General features: G+C 43.9%; 1 protein-coding gene across 1 annotated transcript; it reads left to right on the forward strand.

Moving 5' to 3' along the window:
- The first annotated feature begins 54 nt into the window (after positions 1 to 54).
- On the forward strand, positions 55 to 15,752 carry Lsm1 (LSM1 homolog, mRNA degradation associated). Its single transcript, XM_051169431.1, has 4 exons — positions 55 to 446; positions 5,446 to 5,514; positions 7,227 to 7,342; positions 15,481 to 15,752. Exons 1-4 carry the CDS (start codon positions 401 to 403, stop codon positions 15,649 to 15,651), a joined length of 402 nt encoding a protein of 133 aa, XP_051025388.1. The 5' UTR covers positions 55 to 400; the 3' UTR covers positions 15,652 to 15,752.
- The last annotated feature ends 6,099 nt before the right edge of the window (positions 15,753 to 21,851 follow it).

Here is a 21,851-nt window from a genome sequence, read left to right on the forward strand (position 1 = left end):
GGTCGGACGGCTGCGGCCAATCCCGAGCCGGTCCCGCCCCTTGCACGCCGAGCGCCGAGCGGACATGGACCGTACCCCTCAACCCGGGCCTCGGAGCAGGAGTGCCAGGAGAGGAGCCGCACTCGCCAACGCGGGAGCAAACACCCGTCCTTTGCTCACCCGAACTGGACATCACTTCACTGACCAGAGAGAAAGAAAACGTGGCCCAGGGCCGCGTGCCCGGCACGCCTCCTGATGTGGACGGCCGCACGATACCGGAAGTGGGTGGGGTATCCCGCGAGCTCTTCCGGCGAATAGCGGCGATTGAGGTGCAGGTGAGCCGCGGGTTCCCGTCCGCGTCCCGCCGACGGGCGAGCGGACGCCCTCGCGGCTGTCCTTTGCACCCTTGGGAGAGGTCAAAATGAACTATATGCCGGGCACCGCAAGCCTCATCGAGGACATCGACAGTGAGTACCTCAGCCCCTGGGGAAGCCTGGTGGGGGACCCCTTGAGACGGAGCGTCCCGAGTGAGCCCTGGGCCCCGGCGGGGTGGTCTGCCTTCATAGCCTCCATGGCCTTGGAACCTTCTCCAGCCTGCCTCTTCTGGCCTTGGCCTGATGACCTCCCAAAGTTGTGAAACTCCTTCCGAGGGGCTCAGCATCCGACGTGAGAACGCCAAGTGTCCCAGGCGACTTCCCTTGAGTGCCCCTGACTTCCACTGCAGTGTTTCAGTTGTATTTGACAGTGGGTGGATGAGAATCCCTTTACAGGAAGGACCCACCGAAACCCGAAAATGTTAAGACAACAGCAGTTGCATTTAATTAGCAGCAAACCAGGCTTTTTCTGTTGTGTAGCCACTTGCAATCTTCTTTTTCTGTGAGGGTCATTAGCATTTTCAGATTGAAGTTGTAGAGACAGGTGTCGGACATAAAAACTGACTTTTCTAGAAAGGCTAAGTCACTTCAAATTTACTCTTTCTGTTCTACAGTTTTGCTTTTACTGTGAGGAGGTCAGTCCTTCACAAACCAAGAGGATACACTTTCATTTTTTCAAGGCTTATTTTTATTTTGTCTATATGTAAGTGCACCACGTGCATACTTGGTGCCCACAGAGCCAGATAGATCCTCTGAAATTGGAGTTAAGGACAATTGTGAGCTCAGTGTAGCTGCTGAGAACCGAACTCCCATGCACTGCATGAGCAAAAAGTGCTCTCCTGAGCCATCTCTCCAACCCCTACTTTCATCCCCGCTCCCTAAATCCTTATCTGTATATGATTCCTCAACTTTTAAAATATTTATTATTTATACAATGTTCTGCCTGCATGTACACCTGCAGGCCAGAAGAGGGCACCAGATCTCATTATAGATGGTTGTGAGCCACCATGTGATCTCTGGGAATTGAACTCAGGACCTTTGGAAGAGCAGTCAGTGCTCCTAACCTCTGAGCCATCTCTCCGGCCCCCTCAAACAACATTTTTAAAGTGACATTTAAAAAATGTGTATGGGCCGGGCGTGGTGGCGCACGCCTTTAATCCCAGCACTGGGGAGGCAGAGGCAGGCGTATCGCTGTGAGTTCGAGGCCAGCCTGGTCTACAAAGTGAGTCCAGGATGGCCAAGGCTACACAGAGAAACCCTGTCTCGAAAAAAAAAAAAAATGTGTATGGTTACAGGTGATTGAAAGCCACCAGGTGGGTGCTGGAACTTGAACTTGGATCCTCTGGAAGGGCTGCCAGTGATCTTAAGGGTGAAGGCATTTGACAGCCTGTAAGCAGCATTTTAAAATCATTGTCAGCCTGTGACTTTTCAAGAGCAAATTGATTTATGCAGCGTCAAGCAAGTAAAAGCCTGTAAATTTACTTGTGTCTCCAAATTAAAGAGCATCTATAATTGCATTATCAGTTTTCAGTGATTTTTTTTTAACCCAAATTATTTTGCTATCCAATGGAAAAATGTAGACCATGCCAAATATTTAGAGCTTAGACTTATATATTTATATCTGTAGACAGAAATGTTTATATACACATGTGTAATATCGCTGCATATACATGCATATACACACTAATCACTTTACCCGTCTGTATGTGAAGTGTGATGAAATAGTTTTTTAGTGGAGCCTCTAACAACAGATCCTGCCATTTTACTAAAACTGCTTGTATTCTCAAACTTTGTCATACTTCTTTGTGGATCTCAGACCCTCTCCATTACTAAAAAGTTTCAAACCATTTGATATACACGTCACTCCCCCATCACAACACACACACACTTCTGGGTTTTTTGTTTTGTTTTTTGAGGCAGGTTTTCTACATAGTCCTTGCTGTCCTGGAACTCTCTCCTGCCTCCTCTCCAGTGCTGATTTAAGAAGTGGGCCGCCATGCCTGTCTCAGCTGTTTCTGTCTTTCTAGCCCATGTATTTGCTCAGTCATATGTCAACAGCAGACTTGCGTCCCTTTATGGGTATCTTGACTCACTACAGTTTTGATTCTTCTGACCACCATTGCAGTCTCATTTTTGCTATCAGAAACTAGGGTTTTGTTCACTTGTTTTTCTATTTAGTTTGGTTTCGTTTGAAGCGGCAGCCCCACTCTGCAGGCCGGGTTGGCCCACAGCCTTTCTTCTCTCTCAGTGTCTGGGCCTACAAACTTAGAGACACAGGCCACCATGCCTGGCTTGAAGCTGTATTATTTTTAAAGATTTATTTATTTGCTGCTTATGTATGTGTTTGTGCCTACAGGAGTAATGAGTTTTTTGCAGTACGTGCGTGCAGGACCTAGAAGGGGGCATCAGCAGCCCTGGGACTGTAGTTACAAGAGCGCAGCCTCGCCCTCTGCAAGAGCAGCAGTGTTAACTGCAGAGCCGCTTCTCTGGCCCTCACAGCTGTGCTCTCAGTCGTAAATATGAGGCGTTCCTTTCAAGTTCTCTGTGCAGCGTTGTACACTGTTATGTATTGGGTCCTTGTTTTGTTTTAAGGCTTATCTGTTTATGTATTTATATTTATGTGTGTGGGTGTGTACCTGTATGAGTTTGTGTGCATCATGTTCATGCAAAAACTGAAGGTTCAGGCAGTCATGAGCTGCCTGGTGTGTGTGCTGGGAAGTGTACCCGAATCCTTTAGAAGAGCAGTAAGTGCTCTTGACCACCGAGCCTCATCACCACCCCTCTTGTTTTCTTGGTTTCTCTGACACTAGTTCTTGCTGCTTTTCTTAGCTCTCTGAACTTTACTGCTCTCTGAAACAGATGTCTGAGTTGCATGTTTGGTCGGCTCTCTCTAAACCCGCAGATGTTCCAGATGAATGTAAATGCCATAACTCACTAGTTTTCTATGGCTTAAGCTTCAGCGCTTTCTCACTCTTGAAGTTAAAGCTCGGCACCAATACTTTTCTGACTTTAACTCATATTCTTTTAACTTTGAGCCAAATGTGAATACACTACTTTTCCCCTTTGTGCTTAATTTATAGATTTTTCTAATCTTATTTCCCTTTCTCAAAGTTTATTTATCCATCACGGTCCAACTGGGATAGGTCTAGTTTCTTTCGTAAGTGTTATGTAAGCTGGGTGTGGTAGCACAGGCCTTTAATCCCAGCACTCGGGAGACAGAGGCAGGCAGATCTCTGTGAGGTCTAGGACAATCTGGTCTACAAAAGCGAGTCCAAGACAGCTGAGGCTACACAGAGAAACCCTGTCTCTAAAAAAAAAAAAAAAAAATGAACAAAAGTGCTTTATGCGTAGCATTAAAGAAATGAGTAATTAAAATATTGCTTGCTTTTCTAATAGCTGGCTTATTCATATCCTTTACTGTCCCTTAAAGTTATCTCTTCAGAGCCATGTCCCTAGTCCCCTATTTTCTTTTTCCTATTTTCTTTTCTTTTCTTTTTTTTTTTTTTTTATTCCAAGTGCTGGGTTTAAAGTCGTGCGCCACCATGGCCCAGCTTAATCTCCAATTTTCTTTCTTTTTTTAAGATTTATTATTATGCATACAGTGCTCTGCCTGCATGTTCATATGTAGCCAGAGGAGGGCATCAGATCACAGCAACCACCTGTGGCTCACAATCTCCAATTTCCTATGGCCGCTTTGGTGTATCCTTCATCCTACTGTCTTGCTCTTTTGTTTTATTATCCTGTTATAGTTATCACGAAGTAATTTTCTTGCTTTCATCCTACAATACTATAAATTCATAAGTTTGGTGACTTTCAGATCTCAGAATGGGTTGAGACAATGGCTCTCAACCCTCCTAATGCTGCAACCCACAGTTAATACAGTTCCTCATGTTGTGGTGACCTCCAACCATGAAATTATTTTTGTTGCTACTTCATAACTGTAATTTTGCTACTGTTAGGAATCATAATGCACATATCTGATGTGCAAGACATCTGATCCCAAAAGGGTTGCCACCCACCGCTTGAGAACTGCTGGTATAGAGCTCGCAGTAAATGTTTAAGTCAATCTAGAGAGCTGGCTCGGTGGTTGAGTGTACATACTTCTCTTCCTGAGAGCCAGAGTCATCTCCAGCTCCCACATCAGTGATTCACTGAGAACTGCCTGTAACGCCACTTCTAAGGAATCTCATGCCATTTCTAGTCTCTGCAAGTATGTACACAGACACACATACAATACAGGAAAAAAATTAAGCTTTTACTTGATTTCCTGTTCTAAATCACTAACTCATCTTCTTACATGTTAGGGGCATCTCATTTTTTGCTATGGTGCTAGAAATAGAACCTAGGGTTTTGGAAGCTTTGCTTCTTAGCTACACATACCCAGCCACTCTTAAGCATTGTGGGGTCCCCCCCCCCCAATTGCCTTGATTGAAAGCAAAATGTGAGAAAGAAAATGTTGAAGTAATTCTAGGATTAAGGTAATAGAAACCTAGTTGACAATAAAAGCAAATAAAACATCCATAATGCTAGTACTTGGAGGCAGAGTAATTAAGAGTTAAAGGTAACCAGGTGTAGTTGTGCATGCCCTTAATCCCAGCACTCCAGAGGCTCAGGCAGGTGAATCGCTGTGACTTCAAGGCCAGCCTGGTCTAGGACAGCCAAGGCTACACAGAGAAACCCTGTCTTACAAAAACAAAAACAAAACAAAAAGAGAGTTCAAGGTTAGCGAGGTATGGTGGCACATTCCTTTAATCCCAGTACTTGAGAGGCAGAGGCAAATGAATTCCTAGGTGTTCAAGGCCAGCCTGGCCTACAAAGTGAGTCAGCCTGGAGCCAGCTGCTTTTCTGGCTACTCAGTATCTTTTCTACTCTGCAGTACTATCCTGAGTTTTTCCAATACTGATCTCACCTAAATCCCAGGCTACTCTAGTCTTCCCTCCCATGTTTTACAATGAACTTCCCCCTAAATACATTTGAAGAGTGTCCAGTGCAGCTTAAACAGTTACTAACTAGATGAAGAAGAAGATGATGATGATATAAGCTCACTGAAACTGACAGCTTTTGTTTTAAAGATCTTTTCTTCTTTCCCCAGAAAAGCATTTGGTCCTACTTCGAGATGGAAGGACACTTATAGGTTTTTTAAGAAGCATTGATCAGTTTGGTATGTATTGGTTGTGATCTTTAATTCTGTTGAATTGTTTTGGCATTACTTTATTTTGAAATTTACTTATCTCTAACTTTTCCTCATGTCAGCATAATGGAACTGTTTGGGGTGAGTAAATTGTTTTTAAATTATGATGAGGTATTTTGAAAGCTTGTATATTTTGTGTACTAAAATTGACTTTCACTAGTATTTTTATTTTCCCCATTAGAGGGAGCCAAATGATAGAAATACAGTTAGTCTTCAAATCATTCTACAGAGGTGATCCCTCCCTGTCCAGTGACAATAAGGTAGCAGCCGTTTCCTGACACTCTTGCTGCAGGGAGGGATGACGACAATAAGCTCGGTGGTGTGCGGATAGGGACACAGCAGAGTCAGTCCTCATTTGCAGCCTGCACTTGCTGAAGGAAGAGGTCTGTGTTCACCTTTGGGGTGAAAAACTTACCAGTTCACACTGTCATTTGTTGGCCATCTCCTAGATCACTGCGTTTGAATATGAGGGAAACACAGTTGAAACACCATACATTAGAAGATAGAAACAGCCAGTCATGCATGTATAGTCCCAGGTACTTGATAGGCTGGAGCAAGAGAATCAATTTGGAAATGGATCAGGAACCCATCTCAAGCCAAAACAGTAAGATACAAACAGCAATTTTTGTTTTACTTCAAGTAAGACAAGTAGTACAATTAAAAGAAGAAAAATACTCTTAACACGTTAGTGTTCTAAATCTTAAGTTTAATTTATCTAAGTGCTGTGAAGGGATAAATAACAACTATTGTGATTACCAGATAGGATTATCTGACAGTTAAAAAATTGTTGATGTGTCTATTTTCTTTTTTAAGATTTATTTATTATTCTGTATACAGTGCTCTGCCTGCATGTACATCCACAGGCCAGAAGAGGGCGTCAGATCACATTATAGATGGTTGTGAGCCACTATGTGGTTGCTGGACATTGAACTCCAGACCTCTGGAAGAGCAGTGAGTGCTCTTAACTTCTGAGCCATCTCTCCAGCCCTGTTGATGTGTCTTAATCCATAAGAATTAAATTAAGGTGGGCAAGATGGCACATGCCTGTTAATCCCACCACTCGGGAGGCAGAGGCAGGTGGATATCTGAGTTTGAGGCCAGCCTGGTCTACAAAGTGAATCCAGGACAGCCAAGCCTACACAGAGAAACCCTGTCTCAAAACAGAACAAAAAGCAGACTTTTAATCTTGACAGTTGTCTAGGCTCAAGTTTTCCAAATTTCCATTCATTTACATTTTTGTAGGGACCATGTTGATACTAGCAATTAAATGATACAGAAGTAACTTCCGGTCCCCTTCTCCCCCCCCCCCCCCCCCCCCCCCCCCCCCCCGCAAGGTTTCTCTGTGTAGCCTTGGCTGTTCTGGACTCGCTTTGTAGACCAGGCTGGCCTCGAACTCACAGCAATCCCAGAAGTAACATTTCTAAAACATACGATGACTCGTTCCTGGAATGTCAGCATATATAAGAGGTTAAAGCAGGAGAATCATCACAAATTCTGGGACAGCCTGGATTACATCCCATAATTTCCAGGCCAGCTGAGGCTAGACCTTGTTCCACCAAAAACCAAATTCTCCTAAATGGTGTTGTAATCGGTGAAATTAAAAAAATAACTAAATAATTGAGTTATAGAACTTTAGTCAACAATATGAACTAAATACCTGTTTCTTCTCTGTGTGCTTGTAGCTAACTTAGTGCTTCATCAGACTGTGGAGCGCATTCATGTGGGCAAAAAGTACGGTGATATTCCTCGAGGAATTTTTGTGGTCAGAGGAGAAAATGTGGTCCTACTAGGAGAAATAGTAAGTGAAAACTGTAAGCTGCTGTGGATCTGGGTACTGATGCTAGTTAGTGGCTTCCTCCCAGGGTTAGCAAGCTGAACCCACCAACTAGGGAAGCTGTAGTTGCCAGAGCGACACTGCAGAAGGTAATTAATGTCATTCTGTGGCCTTTGGCATTTTGAAGACTTGATCTTTTTTTTTTTTTTTTTTTTTTGGTTTTTCGAGACAGGGTTTCTCTGTGTAGCCTTGGCCATCATGGACTCGCTTTGTAGACCAGGCTGGCCTCGAACTCACAGCGATCCGCCTGCCTCTGCCTCCCGAGTGCTGGGATTAAAGGCGTGCACCACCATGCCTGGCTTTTGAAGACTTGATCTTATTAGCAAAATATTGCTGGCTTTATCTGATAGAAAACAATATTGCGGATGCTTGCTTTGGTAGCACCTATACTAAGACTGGAACAATATAAAGGTTAGCATGGCCTCTGTACAAGGATGGTGTCTTAATTAGGGTTTCATCACTGCGAAGAGGCAGCATGACCATGGCAACTCTTACAAAGGCAAACACAGGTTCACAGGCTTAGTCTACTATCGTGGCAGGAAGCATGGCAGCGTCCAGGCAGATATGGTGCTGGAGAAGGAGCTGAGAGTTCTACATCTTTTTTATTATTTATATGAGTGTTCTATTTGTATGTATGACAGAAGAGGACACCAACCCCATTATAGATGGTTGTGAGCCACCTTGTGGTTGCTGGGAATTGAACTTAGGACCTCTGGAAGAGCAGCTAGTGCTCTCAACCGCTGAGCTCTCCAACCCCGAGTTCTACATCTTGATCTGCAGGGAATAGAAGGGAACTGTGTGCCACACTGAGGGTAGCTTGAGCATAGGAGACCTCAAAGCCCACCTCCACAGTGACACACATCCTCCAACAAGGCCATACCTCTCCCCCACCCTCCTTTTTTTCTTCTTTTTCTTTTTCTTTCTTTTTGTTTGTTTGTTTGTTTTTCCGGGCAGGGTTTCTCTCTGTGTAGCCCAGGCTATCCTGGAACTCACTCTGTAGACCAGGCTGGCCTCAAACTCAGAGAGATCCACCTGCCTCTGCCTCTGCCTCCACCTCCTGAACTCTGGGATTAAAGCTGTGTGCTGCCACTACCATCTGGCAAGGCCACTCACCTTCTAATACTGCCATTCCCTATGAGCCAAACATTCATACACATGAGTCAATGGGACCAGACCTATTCAAATCACCACATTCCACTCCCTGGCCCCATAGGCTTGTAGCTATAACAAAATGCGATATGCATTTAGTTCAACTTCAAAAGTCCCCATAGTCTATCACAATCCTAACAGTGTCTGAGATTCAGGCAATCTCGTAACTATAATCAAAATTAAAAAGCAGATCACATACTTCCGACATATAATAGCATTGGATATATATTCCAAACAAGTAGGAAAGGAAGCATAGTGAGGAAACTATTGGACCAAAGCAAGACAGAAAATTAGTTGGGCAAACTACAAACTCTGCATCCCCATGTCTGATATCAAAATACTGGCTGTAGTACACTTTTTCTTGGGCTGGTTCCACTCTGTTAGCAGCTCTCCTCAGCAGGCGTCTCACGGCTCTGGCATCTCTAACATCTTGGGATCTCCATGCCGGGACACACCTGGCTTGAGTGGCTTTCCTTAGTCAGGAAGGGAGATTACATAACCCCTTCTGTCCTTGACTTAGGCCAGACCCATGTGGCTAAAGCTGCCAAGTTTTAATTTCATCTTCGCCAGCTTTCTGTTTTCAATGATTTCCTTCAATGCCTAAGCTTGGCGGTCCTGGAACTTACTAGACAGGCTGGCCTTGATCTTAAAGATCTGTATACCTTTCTCTCCAAGTGCTAGTATTAAAGGTGTGTGCCACTACTCCTGGACTTGGGCTTTTCTTTATTTTCTTCCACAAGATGGAAGCTTAGCTGGGTAGGATCTTGCCCTGAGGTCACCATTCCCTTAGTTGCATTTAATATCTTTAATCTGTTAATCTCCTTAAACACAGATTTCTCTCCACTCCACTTCTTAATACACTTTGTATTTTTCCTTGCTCTATTTCATCAAAATGTACTTCCTAAGAGTTAGCATTAGTTACCACACAGTGGAGTCTATACTAGGCTATTTTGAAATTTCCTTCGCCGATGCAATTAATCTAAAACTTTTCACTTGGCTGGGTCGTGGTGGCGCACGCCTTTAATCCCAGCACTTGAGGCAGAGGCAGGTGGATCTCTGTGAGTTCGAAGCCTGATCTACAGAGCGAGTTCCAGGACAGCTAGAGCTGTCACACAGAGAAACCCTGTTTCAAAAAGAAAGAGAAAAAACCCCCAAACCCTTAATTTAGCCTCTTTTTGGCAAACTTTTTAGATAAGGGCAAAAAAACAACCCTATTCTTCACCAAAATATATCACAAGCATAGTCTTTAGGCCACATATGAACATTCTTCTCCTCTGAAACCTTTTAAGCCAGGCCTCCACAGTTCAAATCTCCCTCAACACCCTTGTCTTTTATGTTCCTACTAGTAGGGCCTATTAAGCCCTACTTAAAGCATCTAATTGCTTTCCTAATCCAGAGTCCCACTCCTGGTCCCAAGTTCTATCTTAAGGTTTTATTGCTGTGAAGTGACATCATGACCAAGGCAACTTATATAAAGGAAAACATTTCATTGGGGCTGGCTTACAGCTTCAGAGGTTTTGTGCATTGTCATAGTGGCAGGAGGCGTGGCAGTGTCCAAGCAGACATGGTGCTGGAGGAGGAGCTGAGAGTCCTACATCTTGATCCGCAGACAGCAGGAGACTGTGCACCACACTGAGGGTAGCTTGAGTAAGTATAGGAGACCCCACAGTGACACACTTCCTCCATCAAGGCCACACCTACCCCAATAAGGCCACACCTCCTAATAGTGACACTCCCTATGTGCCAAGCATTCAAAGACATAAGTCTATGGGGGCCATTCCTAGTTAAACCACCACAGATGGTATACAGATTTGTTAAGTGCTCCATATTTTCTCATCTAGAAAGAGACAGCATTGCTATGTGTGGTGGTTCACATCGACAATCCCAGCAGTTAGGAAGCTGTAATAGGTGAAACTCCTAGTTTGAGGCTAGCTGTGCTACATAGTTCTAAGCCAGCCTGGGCTCCAATGTAATATCCTCTTCCAAATGAATAAAACGAGAACAAAAAGATTGATCATGTAGTATTTTAATAGTCTCTATTAGCAGAAAGTTGCAGAATTTAAATTATATGTCCTGATTTATAAAGGTATAATTCAGAGCTGGGAGTATATTACAATGGTTAAATCCTTGCTGATCACTGAAAACGACAGATTTATGTTTTGGAATATTTTAATCATTGGTTAGGAGTTGGAGAGGTGGCTCAGTGGTTAAGAGCACGTACTGCTCTTTTTGAGGGCCTGAGTTTGGTTCCCATCTCACAACTGCCCATAATGGGGATCCCAGGCCACCTATGTTCACATACACATACCACCCCCAACACATACAAAATTTAAAATAAAATCAAATGACTGGTTACAAATAATTTTTCATGGCATGGCAGCATTTGAGGAACATGTCATAAGTGCTTGTAAAGTGGAAAAAGGAAATCAATAGGTTAAGAGAAGCCACTTTGAAATTTCAGAGTAGAGTTCATGACCAGGGAGGAAGGACCTGAATATTTATGCCAGAAAGGCCAGATATCAAGTGAAATATTACATCTATCTGAAGCATTAATGCTTGTGTTTGTGTGTATACACACCAGAATATGATTTACATGTATATGTGTGTATATACGTATATTTTACTTTTTTTGGTTTTTGTTTACTTGTTTATTTAAACCTTAAATCCTTTTGAGTGTGTTAGGAAAATCAAAGTCCCTGTGAGACTGAAGTTAATGAGGCAGGGGTGCTGCTCAGCAGTAGTGTGCTTGGGTATCATGTATGAGACCCTGAATTTGATCCTTGGCACCACACAAGAACGGGTAGGAAAGAAAAAGGAAGAAATAAAAGACTGAAAACCACCACTTTAAAACTCGTGCATTTGCTGTTTCTTTACTTGTTTTTAGAGTTTCTCAGTCATTATATCTGTTTAGTGAAAAGAAGTCTTAAGTAGCTGGGCGTGATGGCGCCCGCCTGTAATCCCAGCACTCAGGAGGCAGAGGCAGGTGGATCTCCGTGCGTTCAAGGCCAGACTGGTCTACAGAGTGAGTCCAGGACATCCAGGCTACACTGAGAAGCCTTGTCTCTAAAACAAAAGAGTCTTGAGTAGAGCAGCTTGGTTTTGAGGTGGTTTTTTTTGTTTGTTTGTTTGTTTTTTGTTTTTTGCTGTTGTTGTTTGTTTTGGTTTTTGTTTTTTTGAGACAGGGTTTCTTTGTTTGACAGAGCCCTGGCTGTCCTGTACTCTTATTTATAGAGAGTAGGGCAGTTGGTATGTAGGTTTTTTTTTTTTTTAAAAAGATTTTATTTATTTTATGCATGAGTGCTCCATTTGCATGTACACCTGCACGCCAGAAGAGGGCACTAGATCACATAGAGATGGCTGTGAGCCACCATGTGGTTGCTCGGAATTGAACTCAGGACCTCTGGAAGAGTAGCTGGTGCACTTAACCTCTGAGCCATCTCTCCAGCCCTTAAATTTGTTTATTATTTATAAAGTATTCTGCCCCCATGTATGCCTGCCCGCCACAAGAAGGCACTGGATCTCATTACAGATGGTTGTGAGCCACCATGTAGATGCTGGGAATTGAACTCAGTACCTTTAGAAGAGCAGACAGTGCTCTTAACCTCTGAGCCATCACTCCCACCCTGTCGGGTTTTTGTTTGTTTGTTTGTAACAAAATTTCAAGAAAATGAGAACATTTTGTTAGGGATAATTGATGCAGACCCCTCCTGTTAGAAACAGCTATGTAGTGAATATGAGGTCAGCTGGACTGCTTGAGACCATTTTCTCTAACATACTGGGTAAGTGTTTGCTGCACAGGCATGAAAGCCTGCGTTTGGATCCCCAGCACACACATAAGCCAGGCGTGGTGGTCCTAGGCTATCATTCCACTGGGAAGTGAAGAAAGACAGATTGTGGGAGCTCAGAGGCCAGCCAGTCTAGCTCAAGCCAAAGAGTTCTAAGTTCTTTGACAAACTATGTCTCAAAAAATAAGATAGTGATAAAGACACCCTATGTCAGTCTCTGCCCTCCACATGTATATGTACATGCATATAAACAGGTACTTTCCAAATACTGCTGTGAAATGTATTTTTTTAATTTATTATGTATACAATGTTTTTGCCTGCATGTACACCTACACGCCAGAAGAGGGCACCAGATCTCATTAGAGATGGTTGTGAGCCACCATGTGGGTCCTGGGAATTGAACTCAGGATCTCTGGAAGAGCAGACAGTGCTCTTAACCTCTGAGCCACCTCTCTAGCCCCTGTGAAATGTATTAATACCTCATTTTAAAGTAGTTTTTGTGGTGAGGCTAGAAAGTTGGTTCAGCAGCTGGACGTGGTGGCTCATACCTTTAATCCTAGCACTTGGGAGGCAGAAGCTGACACAGTTCATGAGTTCAAAGCCAGCCTGGTCTACAAAAGCAAGTCCAGGACAGCCAAGGCTACACAGAGAAACACTTTCTCGAAAAAAACAAGAAAAGAAAGTTCAGCAGTTAAGAGCACTTGCTGCTGTTGCAGAAAACCTGGGTTCAGTTTTCAGCACCCACATGGCTTACATTTCAAGGGCTCGGATATCCCCTGTGGGCACTAGGCATGCACATGGTGCACATGCATACATGCAGATAAAGCACTGGTACACATATTTTAGTCTTTAAAAAAGAATGATTATGTGCATCAACAATTAATCTGGAGAAATGTACTAAAGCCCAAGAAATACCTGTTTAGAAAAACACTGCTTAAGTGTCTAGTGACCAGGCAGTAGTGGTGCATGCCTTTAGTCCTAGCACTTGGGGCACAGAGGCAGGTGGGTTTATGAGTTAAGAGGCCAGCCTCGTCTACAAAGGGAAATCCAGGACAACCGAGGCTACACAGAGAAACCTTGTGTGTATGTTGGGGGATGGATGGGTGGCACGTGTCTGTAATCTCAGATGTGTAGAGGCTAAGGCAGGAAATCATGAGTCTGTGGCCAGCCTGGGTAAGACCTTATTCTAAAAAACAAACAGCTGGGTGTGGTGGCGCACGCCTTTAATCCCAGCACTGGGGAGGCTGAGGCGGGCAGATATCTGTGAGTCCGAGGACAGCCTGGTCTACATAGTGAGTCCAGGACAGCCAAGAAGACTACACAGAGAATCCCTGTCTCAAAAACAAAAAACCAAACAAAAAAAAGAGCCTGGATTCTGCCCTGATGATGAAGGACTGTTCAAAGATAGCTGAATCATGAGTAGCTCAGACATACTGAAAAGCCCAGGAGGGGAGCTATGAACATTGTCTTTTCTTCATTTCAAGGTTATAAAAGAAGGGCTGGGTGATTACATATAGTTGTAGCAAATAACCTTTGACCCTGGTAATTATGCAACTTGTGTGGCTCTAACCTCCTGGTGAGAGTTCTCCATCTGATACCACAACTGCTGAGCTCTGAGACCTTGGAGGCCTGTGTCGCTTATCACCCAGACTGAAACATCTGTAGATTTCTTTTGGTTGTCTCTCCAAACCTCATCAAAAGTCATGAAAGGAACTGGAGAAATGACTCAACAGTTGAATGCTTACTGCTCTTCTGGAAAGCCTGAGTTCCATTCCTAGCACCCACATATAGTCATAACTGACTATAACTCCAGCTCCAGCAGGTCAGACACCCTTGCCTAGCCTCTGTAGGCACCCTGAATATACATAAGTAGCAAATAAAACTCTTAAAAAGAAGTAAGCCACAGGAAAAGAAACAAGAACAGAGTCTGCTATAGTGGCACACCTGTAATCCCAGCACTCACTGGAGGAGGTCCGTCAGTGTGAGTCCAGTCTGGGCTATATAATGAGCTCTAGGACAGCTTTTGCTGTATAACTAAGATCCTGTCTTGGGGCAGTGGAGGAGCCCAGAAATACTTTGCTGTTTTGTCTATGTGGGTTTTCCATGTTACAGAAATACAGATTATACCTATATATTTTAAGAATAAGTGGGCAGGTGAGGTTCGTTTATAGTTCTGTATTACAGAATTGGCTATTAAATATTCATGACATAAATATTAAGTATATTAGGCTGTGTCACTATTTGTGTTATGGGTTTGGTTTTGTTCTAAGTCTTATATATAGCTGGTCTGATGATGTAGCTAAGCCATAGAATGCTTGCCTGCCATACATAGGCACCACGGAACAAAAACAGTTACTGGCACCTGAGATGTTCAGTGGCTTAAGCACTTGTGCGAGGCTGACAATCAGAGTTCAATTCCTAGAACATGGGTAAATGTAGGCGAGGATCAGCTCTACACATGCACTGATACACAAATTTAAAAACATAGTTCCAAAAAATAAACAGGGTGAATGCCTCTGTTAACATACATACTGGTGTACACCTGAAAATTGTTAGCATTCACCAAAGTGTTGGCGTTCCATACTAGAATTATAAGTTGCTAATGAGATTATAAATTTCCTACAGTATGCATTTTTGAAGTAAGGAAAATGAGATATTTTTATTAAACCAAAGAATTTATCAAGCATAGTGGTACATCCCTTTAATCCTAGCATTTGGGAGGTAGAGGCCAACCTGGTCTTGAGAACGAGTTCTAGGACTTCCAGGCCTACGCAGAGAAACCCTGCATTGGGCCAAACTAGAATGATGACTTGTCTTGTGTCCTGACATGTTAACTGTTGCCATAGAGGAGACAGAGACTCCTTGTTAGTGGAACAGTTTATTGCTAATAGCAGGAAGAGTGTGGTATACATTTGAATCAAGGTTGTTTTTTATCCTGTTTTGTTTTTTGGAGACAGGATTTCTCTGTGTATAGCCTAGGCTGTCCTGGACTCGCTCTGTGCACATTCTGAGTGGGTATATATATGTTCTGTTTCTTTGTTTGCAGGAGAAGGGTATTTCAGCCTCATCACAATTATGAAAAGCAGTCCACGCTACAGAGCTTCAGAGCTCTAGGCTTTTCTGTTCTTGGTCTTGGTGGGAAGTTGTTCAAACCTGCCTGTTTTGCAGGACTTGGAAAAGGAGAGTGACACGCCCCTCCAGCAAGTGTCTATTGAAGAGATCCTAGAAGAACAGAGAGTAGAGCAGCAGAGCAGACTGGAGGCAGAGAAGCTGAAGGTGCAGGCCCTCAAAGATCGGGGCCTCTCCATTCCTCGGGCAGATACCCTGGATGAGTACTGAGTTCCTTGCTGAGAGACTGCTGCTCACCCCACACACCTGACCAGAGTGCAGAATTGAAAAGTGGTCTTTCACATATGCCAATATGAAGAAACCATGGGATTTTGTTTAACAAAACCATTCATTATGTATTTTGCTTTGCTTTTTCAAGCAGTCTTATTACATAGCCATTGCTAACCTAGAACTCACTCTGTAGACCAGGCTGACCTCTAACTTGTGGGATTGCAGGTGTGTTCCACTGTGCCCAGCTTTATTGTTTAAAGAAATAGTGACATGACCTCCCCTCACAAGCCACTGTGGAACCAAGAATCATGTCTTTACATTGCTTTTCTTGTCTCAGAGTTTACGCTTCTTTCTTCATTGACTTGTAAATAAAGAATGAACCTCAGAACTGTCATTCACATAATGGAGTTGCAAAAAGTGTGAGTATATGCTAGGATCCCTGCTGTTACAGGAGCTGACTACTCAGGAATGACGTTTTTATACAATCTTGCTGGTTCCTCGTTCCCATTTCCATGTTTGTATCTGATAAACTTTCAAGCTTGAGACAGGAGTTTCCAAGGAACCAGTTACAACAGAAGCCTCTTGTTTTAAAAACTTGAGCCCTGCTTTAGCCACAGTTATTCCAAACTTTCTCCTGAGAAGAATGTCTCCCTGCTGTGCTCTATTCTCAGTCTTCTATTAGTTTAGCTAAGTTTCCACATCCTTTACATTTAAGTTTTGATCATTTTTTGCTTAGGTCATCACACACAAAAAAACCAACCCACAAATAGTACTTAGTAACTCCTGATTCACAGTGACACCACTTTGTAGTAAGTATTATTATGGCACTTATAAAACTGTGGTTTAGGAGACAACAGCATAAAAACTGGCTTATTGGCACATTGAAATGATGCTCAGTAATTTATCCTAGATACTTCCTTCTTATAATTTGTTGAACCATAGTACTCATTCATAATATCTTTGTGGACTGTTTTATACTGTAATATGAAATACTTTATTTTCAGGTGTTTTTTTTAAAGAAGCCATTTGGCATGTGAATTCTTCACTATTGGGTTGGTTTTACAGTAGATACTGTTTGAAGAAATTGTCCTTGGATTAAGGATGTAGCTCAGTAAGCAGTCAAGTGCTTGCTTAAAATGTGCAAGGCTTAATCTTTCCCACACATATCCCATACCTCAGCAGAATGACTGTAAGGGCACCTTTAAGAGCTGTAGGTCACTTCTTACATCAGCATCAGTCAAACAATTCCAATGTAATCTGTGTTCTTTCTGATCTATATCATGCAGTGGCCTGGAATTAAACTTAAAAGTCACACTATTTGGACAAATTGCTTCCTTATTCCCAGATTTCTCAGCCTGCGGCTTGCTTCAGCTGCCCCTCCCTGTGCATGCACTGAAATCTTGTGATCTGACCATTGGCCATTGTAGATACACATCTACTTTACTGCAGGAGCAATTGCTCTCAGAGGGGGAAAATGAGATCTCTCACAACCCTGCTTGTAGCCATCTTCATTCTAAAATAACTGAGCATATTGGTTTCAGACTTTTTAAAAAATGTCCTCCTAGGTCCTTCAGATTTGATTTTATGCTTTTTGCTTATTAAAGCACAACATCCCCTCCTCTCTGAATAGAATCCAAAATAAGTGCAATCATGTTTAATGCAGTTAGTTAGATTGCATGTATAATTTACATGTATGTATACTGATACTGGTAAGTTTCTGAAAGTGACTCAAACATTTGAAAAGCATGATGGTCTGGTTCTTTTGTTTTGTTTTTTTGTCCCGTTCCCCCCCCCCCCCCCCCCCCCCCCCCCGCCCAAGAGGGTTCCTCTGCATAATCTTGTCTGTCCTAGACTCAGGCCTGCCTCTGCCTCCCTGAGTGCTAGGATTACAGGCATGCACCATCATGTCCACTATAACTAGGAAGCGGGACAGTACATGTTCATTGTCGTGTCTTTGATTTCAGCTCCCTGGCACGGAGCTGAACCATGTCATCTAATCTTAGAATACCCTCCCACTGCAGAAATATTTCCTTTCTACCTTCAGATCTCTGCTCAAGTTTCACCATCCTTCACTACACCTCATCAAAACACCACCTCTAGAACCGGAAATGTAGCTCCGTGATAGAAAGCTCATTTAGCATGTGAAAGGTCCTGGGGTCTAGCCCCAGCGTTGGAATAGGGGTAAAAGGCCTTCAAAAATCCTACCCCGACCTATTTCCCTTCCAGCCTTAGGTTTCACCATTGACAGGTGACAGAAGTTGTAATTATTTACTGACAAGCCCCAAAGTAAATGCTCAAGACTGGGATTTCTGAGTGCATAGGCACATGTCTATAATCGCACCACAAGGTTGGGAATTTAAGGCCGACCTCTGATAACACTGAGTTGGAAGATAGCCTGGGTGCACAAGCCCCTGTCTTTTAAGTAAATCAATAGCTAGCACACTTTTAATCTCAGCATTTGGGAAGCAGAGACTGAGACTGGTTTTAAGGCCAGCCTACCCAGCCTGGGATACATAAGCCCATCTTTTAAATAAAATATCTGTACGTGCTGGCACAAACCTTTAATTCCATCATTTGGGAGGCAGAGACAAGATGTCTCGTGATTTTTGAGGCCAGTGCTTAGTCTACATAGTTCCAGGACAGCCAGGGATACACAAACCCTGTCTCAACCAAATCAAGGAATTTCCTGTCTGCTTGATCTTGTAGTGACAGCATCTGAATGATGCCTGAAATACTAGGTTTCACTGTAAAGCTATTGAAGGATATATGGGTGAGTGGCTAGGTTGACAGAAGACAGGTACATAGGTGAAGGTAACGGATGTGAGTTCACATTGACTCAGACATTTCAGGGACCAGTATCATACCAAAAGGTGAGCTGGGTCACTGAGCAATCAAGAGTTCAGATCCTTAAAATGAGTATCAAAATGATCCCTTAGGACTACCTTAGCTATAGGCCACACATTTCAAGTATAAAGAATTTGTGTTACAGGATGTGAGAAAACACTTCAAACATGAGTCAGAAAGAGATTAGCCCTCGTCAGAGTTGACTTATGCCTGTTCTCCCAGCTGCCTTCCAAGGAACTGGACTTCAGGTCACCACCCCAAAGGCCTTTTCTAGATTGTTCCGTTGGTGCTTGCTTTTCTCTGTTCAGCAGGTCTTTCATTTACCAAGTGTCCTAGAATCAAGTTAAGTTTTGGGCTAAGTGGGTGTGTACCTGTAGCTTCTACCTACCAGGGAAACTGAGGCAGGGCCATCCTGTACAGCATAGTGAACTCCCCAGCTTTCTTTTAAAGAGCGGCTGGAGAGGTGGCTCAGGCTCAGCAGTTAAGAGCACTGACTGCTTTTCTAGAGGGCGCTGGTTTGGTTCCCAGCACCCCATATGGCGGTTTACAATTGAAATTCTAATTCTAAGGGACCTGATGCCCTCTTTGGGCCTCAGGTGAGCACCAGGCACACAAATGGCACACATACAAACACTGAGCAAATACAAAGTAGAATTAAAAAAAAAAAAAAAAAAAGCCAGGGATGGTGGCATACCCCTTTAATCCAAGAATCCAGGGGCAGGGATGGAGGGAGAGGCGAAGTGCTGAGCTGGGATGACCCACACCTTTATTTCAGCACCTAGAGAGGCACAGGCAGGAGAAATTCTGTGAGTCATACAGTCATACCCACAGAATCGTAATTGTGGAGTGACATGGTGCATATTCATTATGTGCTTCTGTAATCGAGTTCCCTTTTCTGTTCCAAAGCCTTGCTGCATCTCCCCACCTGCTCTGCCCATCCAGTCTCCTTCCATCTGGGCTCTGGTCTAATCAATAGAGAAAGCCAGATTTACATGGCCATAATCAGGACATTCCCAGACCTTTCTTGACCTTTTTGCTCAGAAGAACTCCAAGAGTTAAGTAATCATTTAGCCTGGAAAGGATAAAAAGAGGAAGCAAGCCTTGGCACTGGGGGAGGTCATTCAACACCCCCTTCCTGAGTCAATGGCACTCTCTGACATCAGCAACAGCTGTATGCCTCAGTGTTCCAGCGTGCCCGCACTACCCCCTCCTTCCTCTGACTGCCATAATTCTCCACAGAATGGCAACAGCAGGGCCTTGAACATTATCTGTATGGCCTGTACCACACAACCTCCTCTCCCTACCACCTTCCCTGGAAGAAGGTCCACGTGTGTCTGAGGCTGCACGTGTACCAAGCAATGGGTCAAGAGAAGCTAGGTCAGCCAGCCTGCTAGCACGCCCTCTGCCTAGTCACAAGCTGCAAAGGAACAGCAGGCCTCTGTTTTCTCTGGGTCCCACTGAGAGCCAGAAGAACACCTACAGTCGAGTCTTCTGAACCAAAGGAGTGCCTGTGTTCCTGGCTGCTTCCCTATGAGTGCTTCAACAGAGGAATAAGAGAACACTCACTCCCCTCAGGAACTGAGTGTTGGAGCCAACAATGCTTTGAGAGGGAAGCAGTACCTGTGGGAAGAAGCCCCAGAGAAGAAGCTGGGTGTGGTAGAGCATGCCTATAGGCAGGAGACTCAGTATTTCAAGGCTCATCTCAGCTGCACAGCAAATTTAAGTACAGCCCAGGTTAGACACTCTTGTCTTAATTCCATCACTGAGTTACACCTCTCCAGTGGGCACTGGCTGGGAAGGTGTGCACCAGAGGGACAAGCTACCAGAAAGCTAGAATGGACAAAAATGAGCACTGCAGAAAAGTGGGTATAGTAGGGACTAGAATTGGGGCCTTTGGTGCCTATCAGCAGTAGCTCTTAAAAGATCTCTTACACACCTTCACCAGGACAAAAATATAGACTGACCATTAGATTTTCCTGCTGTCCTGTACAGTTCCATATATATCCTTTTACCCAAATGCCTTGAGGGCAGTGAGAGCAGTGGGTCTTGTCCTGCCTCAGGACAGTAGTGACAGGATACAAGAGCCAAATGCTAGTGGCAGGGACTGGGGCAGGGCAAATCTAACACTCTTACCATATGAAGATGGCTTAAAAGCAGCCTCAAGGGCTGGAGAGTTGGCTCAGAGGTTAAGAGCACTGGCTGTTCTTCCAAAAGGTCCTGAGTTCAATTCCCAGAAACCACATGGTGGCTCCCAACCATCTATAATGAGATCTGGTGCCCTCTTCTGACATGTAGGCATATGCCCTGGAAGAATACTGTATCTATAATAGGGAAATATTTTTTTAAAAGAAGGCTCAAGGATACTTTGAAAGGAAGAGATTTTTGCAGAGCAGTGCTTGAGATGTAGATCTTTTCCACTGGCTGGCATGTTCAGGACCAACTGAGGCAATTCAAAGGCTTCATGGATCTTTGTCCAATACCATAGGATCACATACCTGCAAAGACTGACGGGAGTGAATAACCAAGTTATTTGTCTTTCCCATCTTTCTGCACAGGTCAAGCCCTGTAGCAGGGTTTGCCCAGCCTCAGCTGTATGAGGAAAGGGTGAAAAAGGAGCAGGGTGTAGCCTAGGCCCAAGTTACTTTCTGCTTTGGGACTTTACAGGATTAGCCAAGCCAGATACAGACAGTCTTCTAAAATGAGAACTTAGAATAGGGCTTTGGTAAAGGTGATTTGTATCAACGGGTGAGCAAATGAATGACTGAACACACGGAGTGATCAGGAGACCTTATGTGGAAGGACCAAGGCCAGTCAGAGGACTGTGCTATTGCCCTAACACTGATACCCTGTTTGTCCTTGAGCTGCTTGTTGTCGCCATCCAGGCTAATGGTCTTACAGCTTTTTTATTATTATTTGAGACAGGGCCTTTTTATGTAGCCCTGGCTGTCCTGGAACTCACGTAGACCCAGCTGGCCTTGACCTCACAGAGATCCACTTGCCTATGCCTGGTAGTGCTGGGATTAAAGGTGAGTGCCACCATGCCTGGCTCTGGGCTTGTTGCAAGAACTTACTCTTCTTTGGTTCTTATACCCTGGCTCACTGTCTCAGCCAGTGCTTTTGCACAGTGGTGACTCACCCCAGTGACTTGACATTTAAGTGAATGCTGAATCTGGAACCTGAGGGCAGGGCTTGAAGTCTGCATTTAAAACTTTTGAGAGTGTATATGTCCGCTATCAAACTGCCTCATCTCAGTGGCCACTGTTTTTCCCCAACCTGCTGCTTCTGGCCCTATCTGCTCCCTTCTATGCAGCCTGCCCCCTCCCACCTTGGCCAGCACTGCAGTGTGAGGCAATCTC

Source organism: Acomys russatus, chromosome 27 (assembly GCF_903995435.1).
Source record: "Acomys russatus chromosome 27, mAcoRus1.1, whole genome shotgun sequence".
NCBI lineage: Eukaryota > Metazoa > Chordata > Mammalia > Rodentia > Muridae > Acomys > Acomys russatus.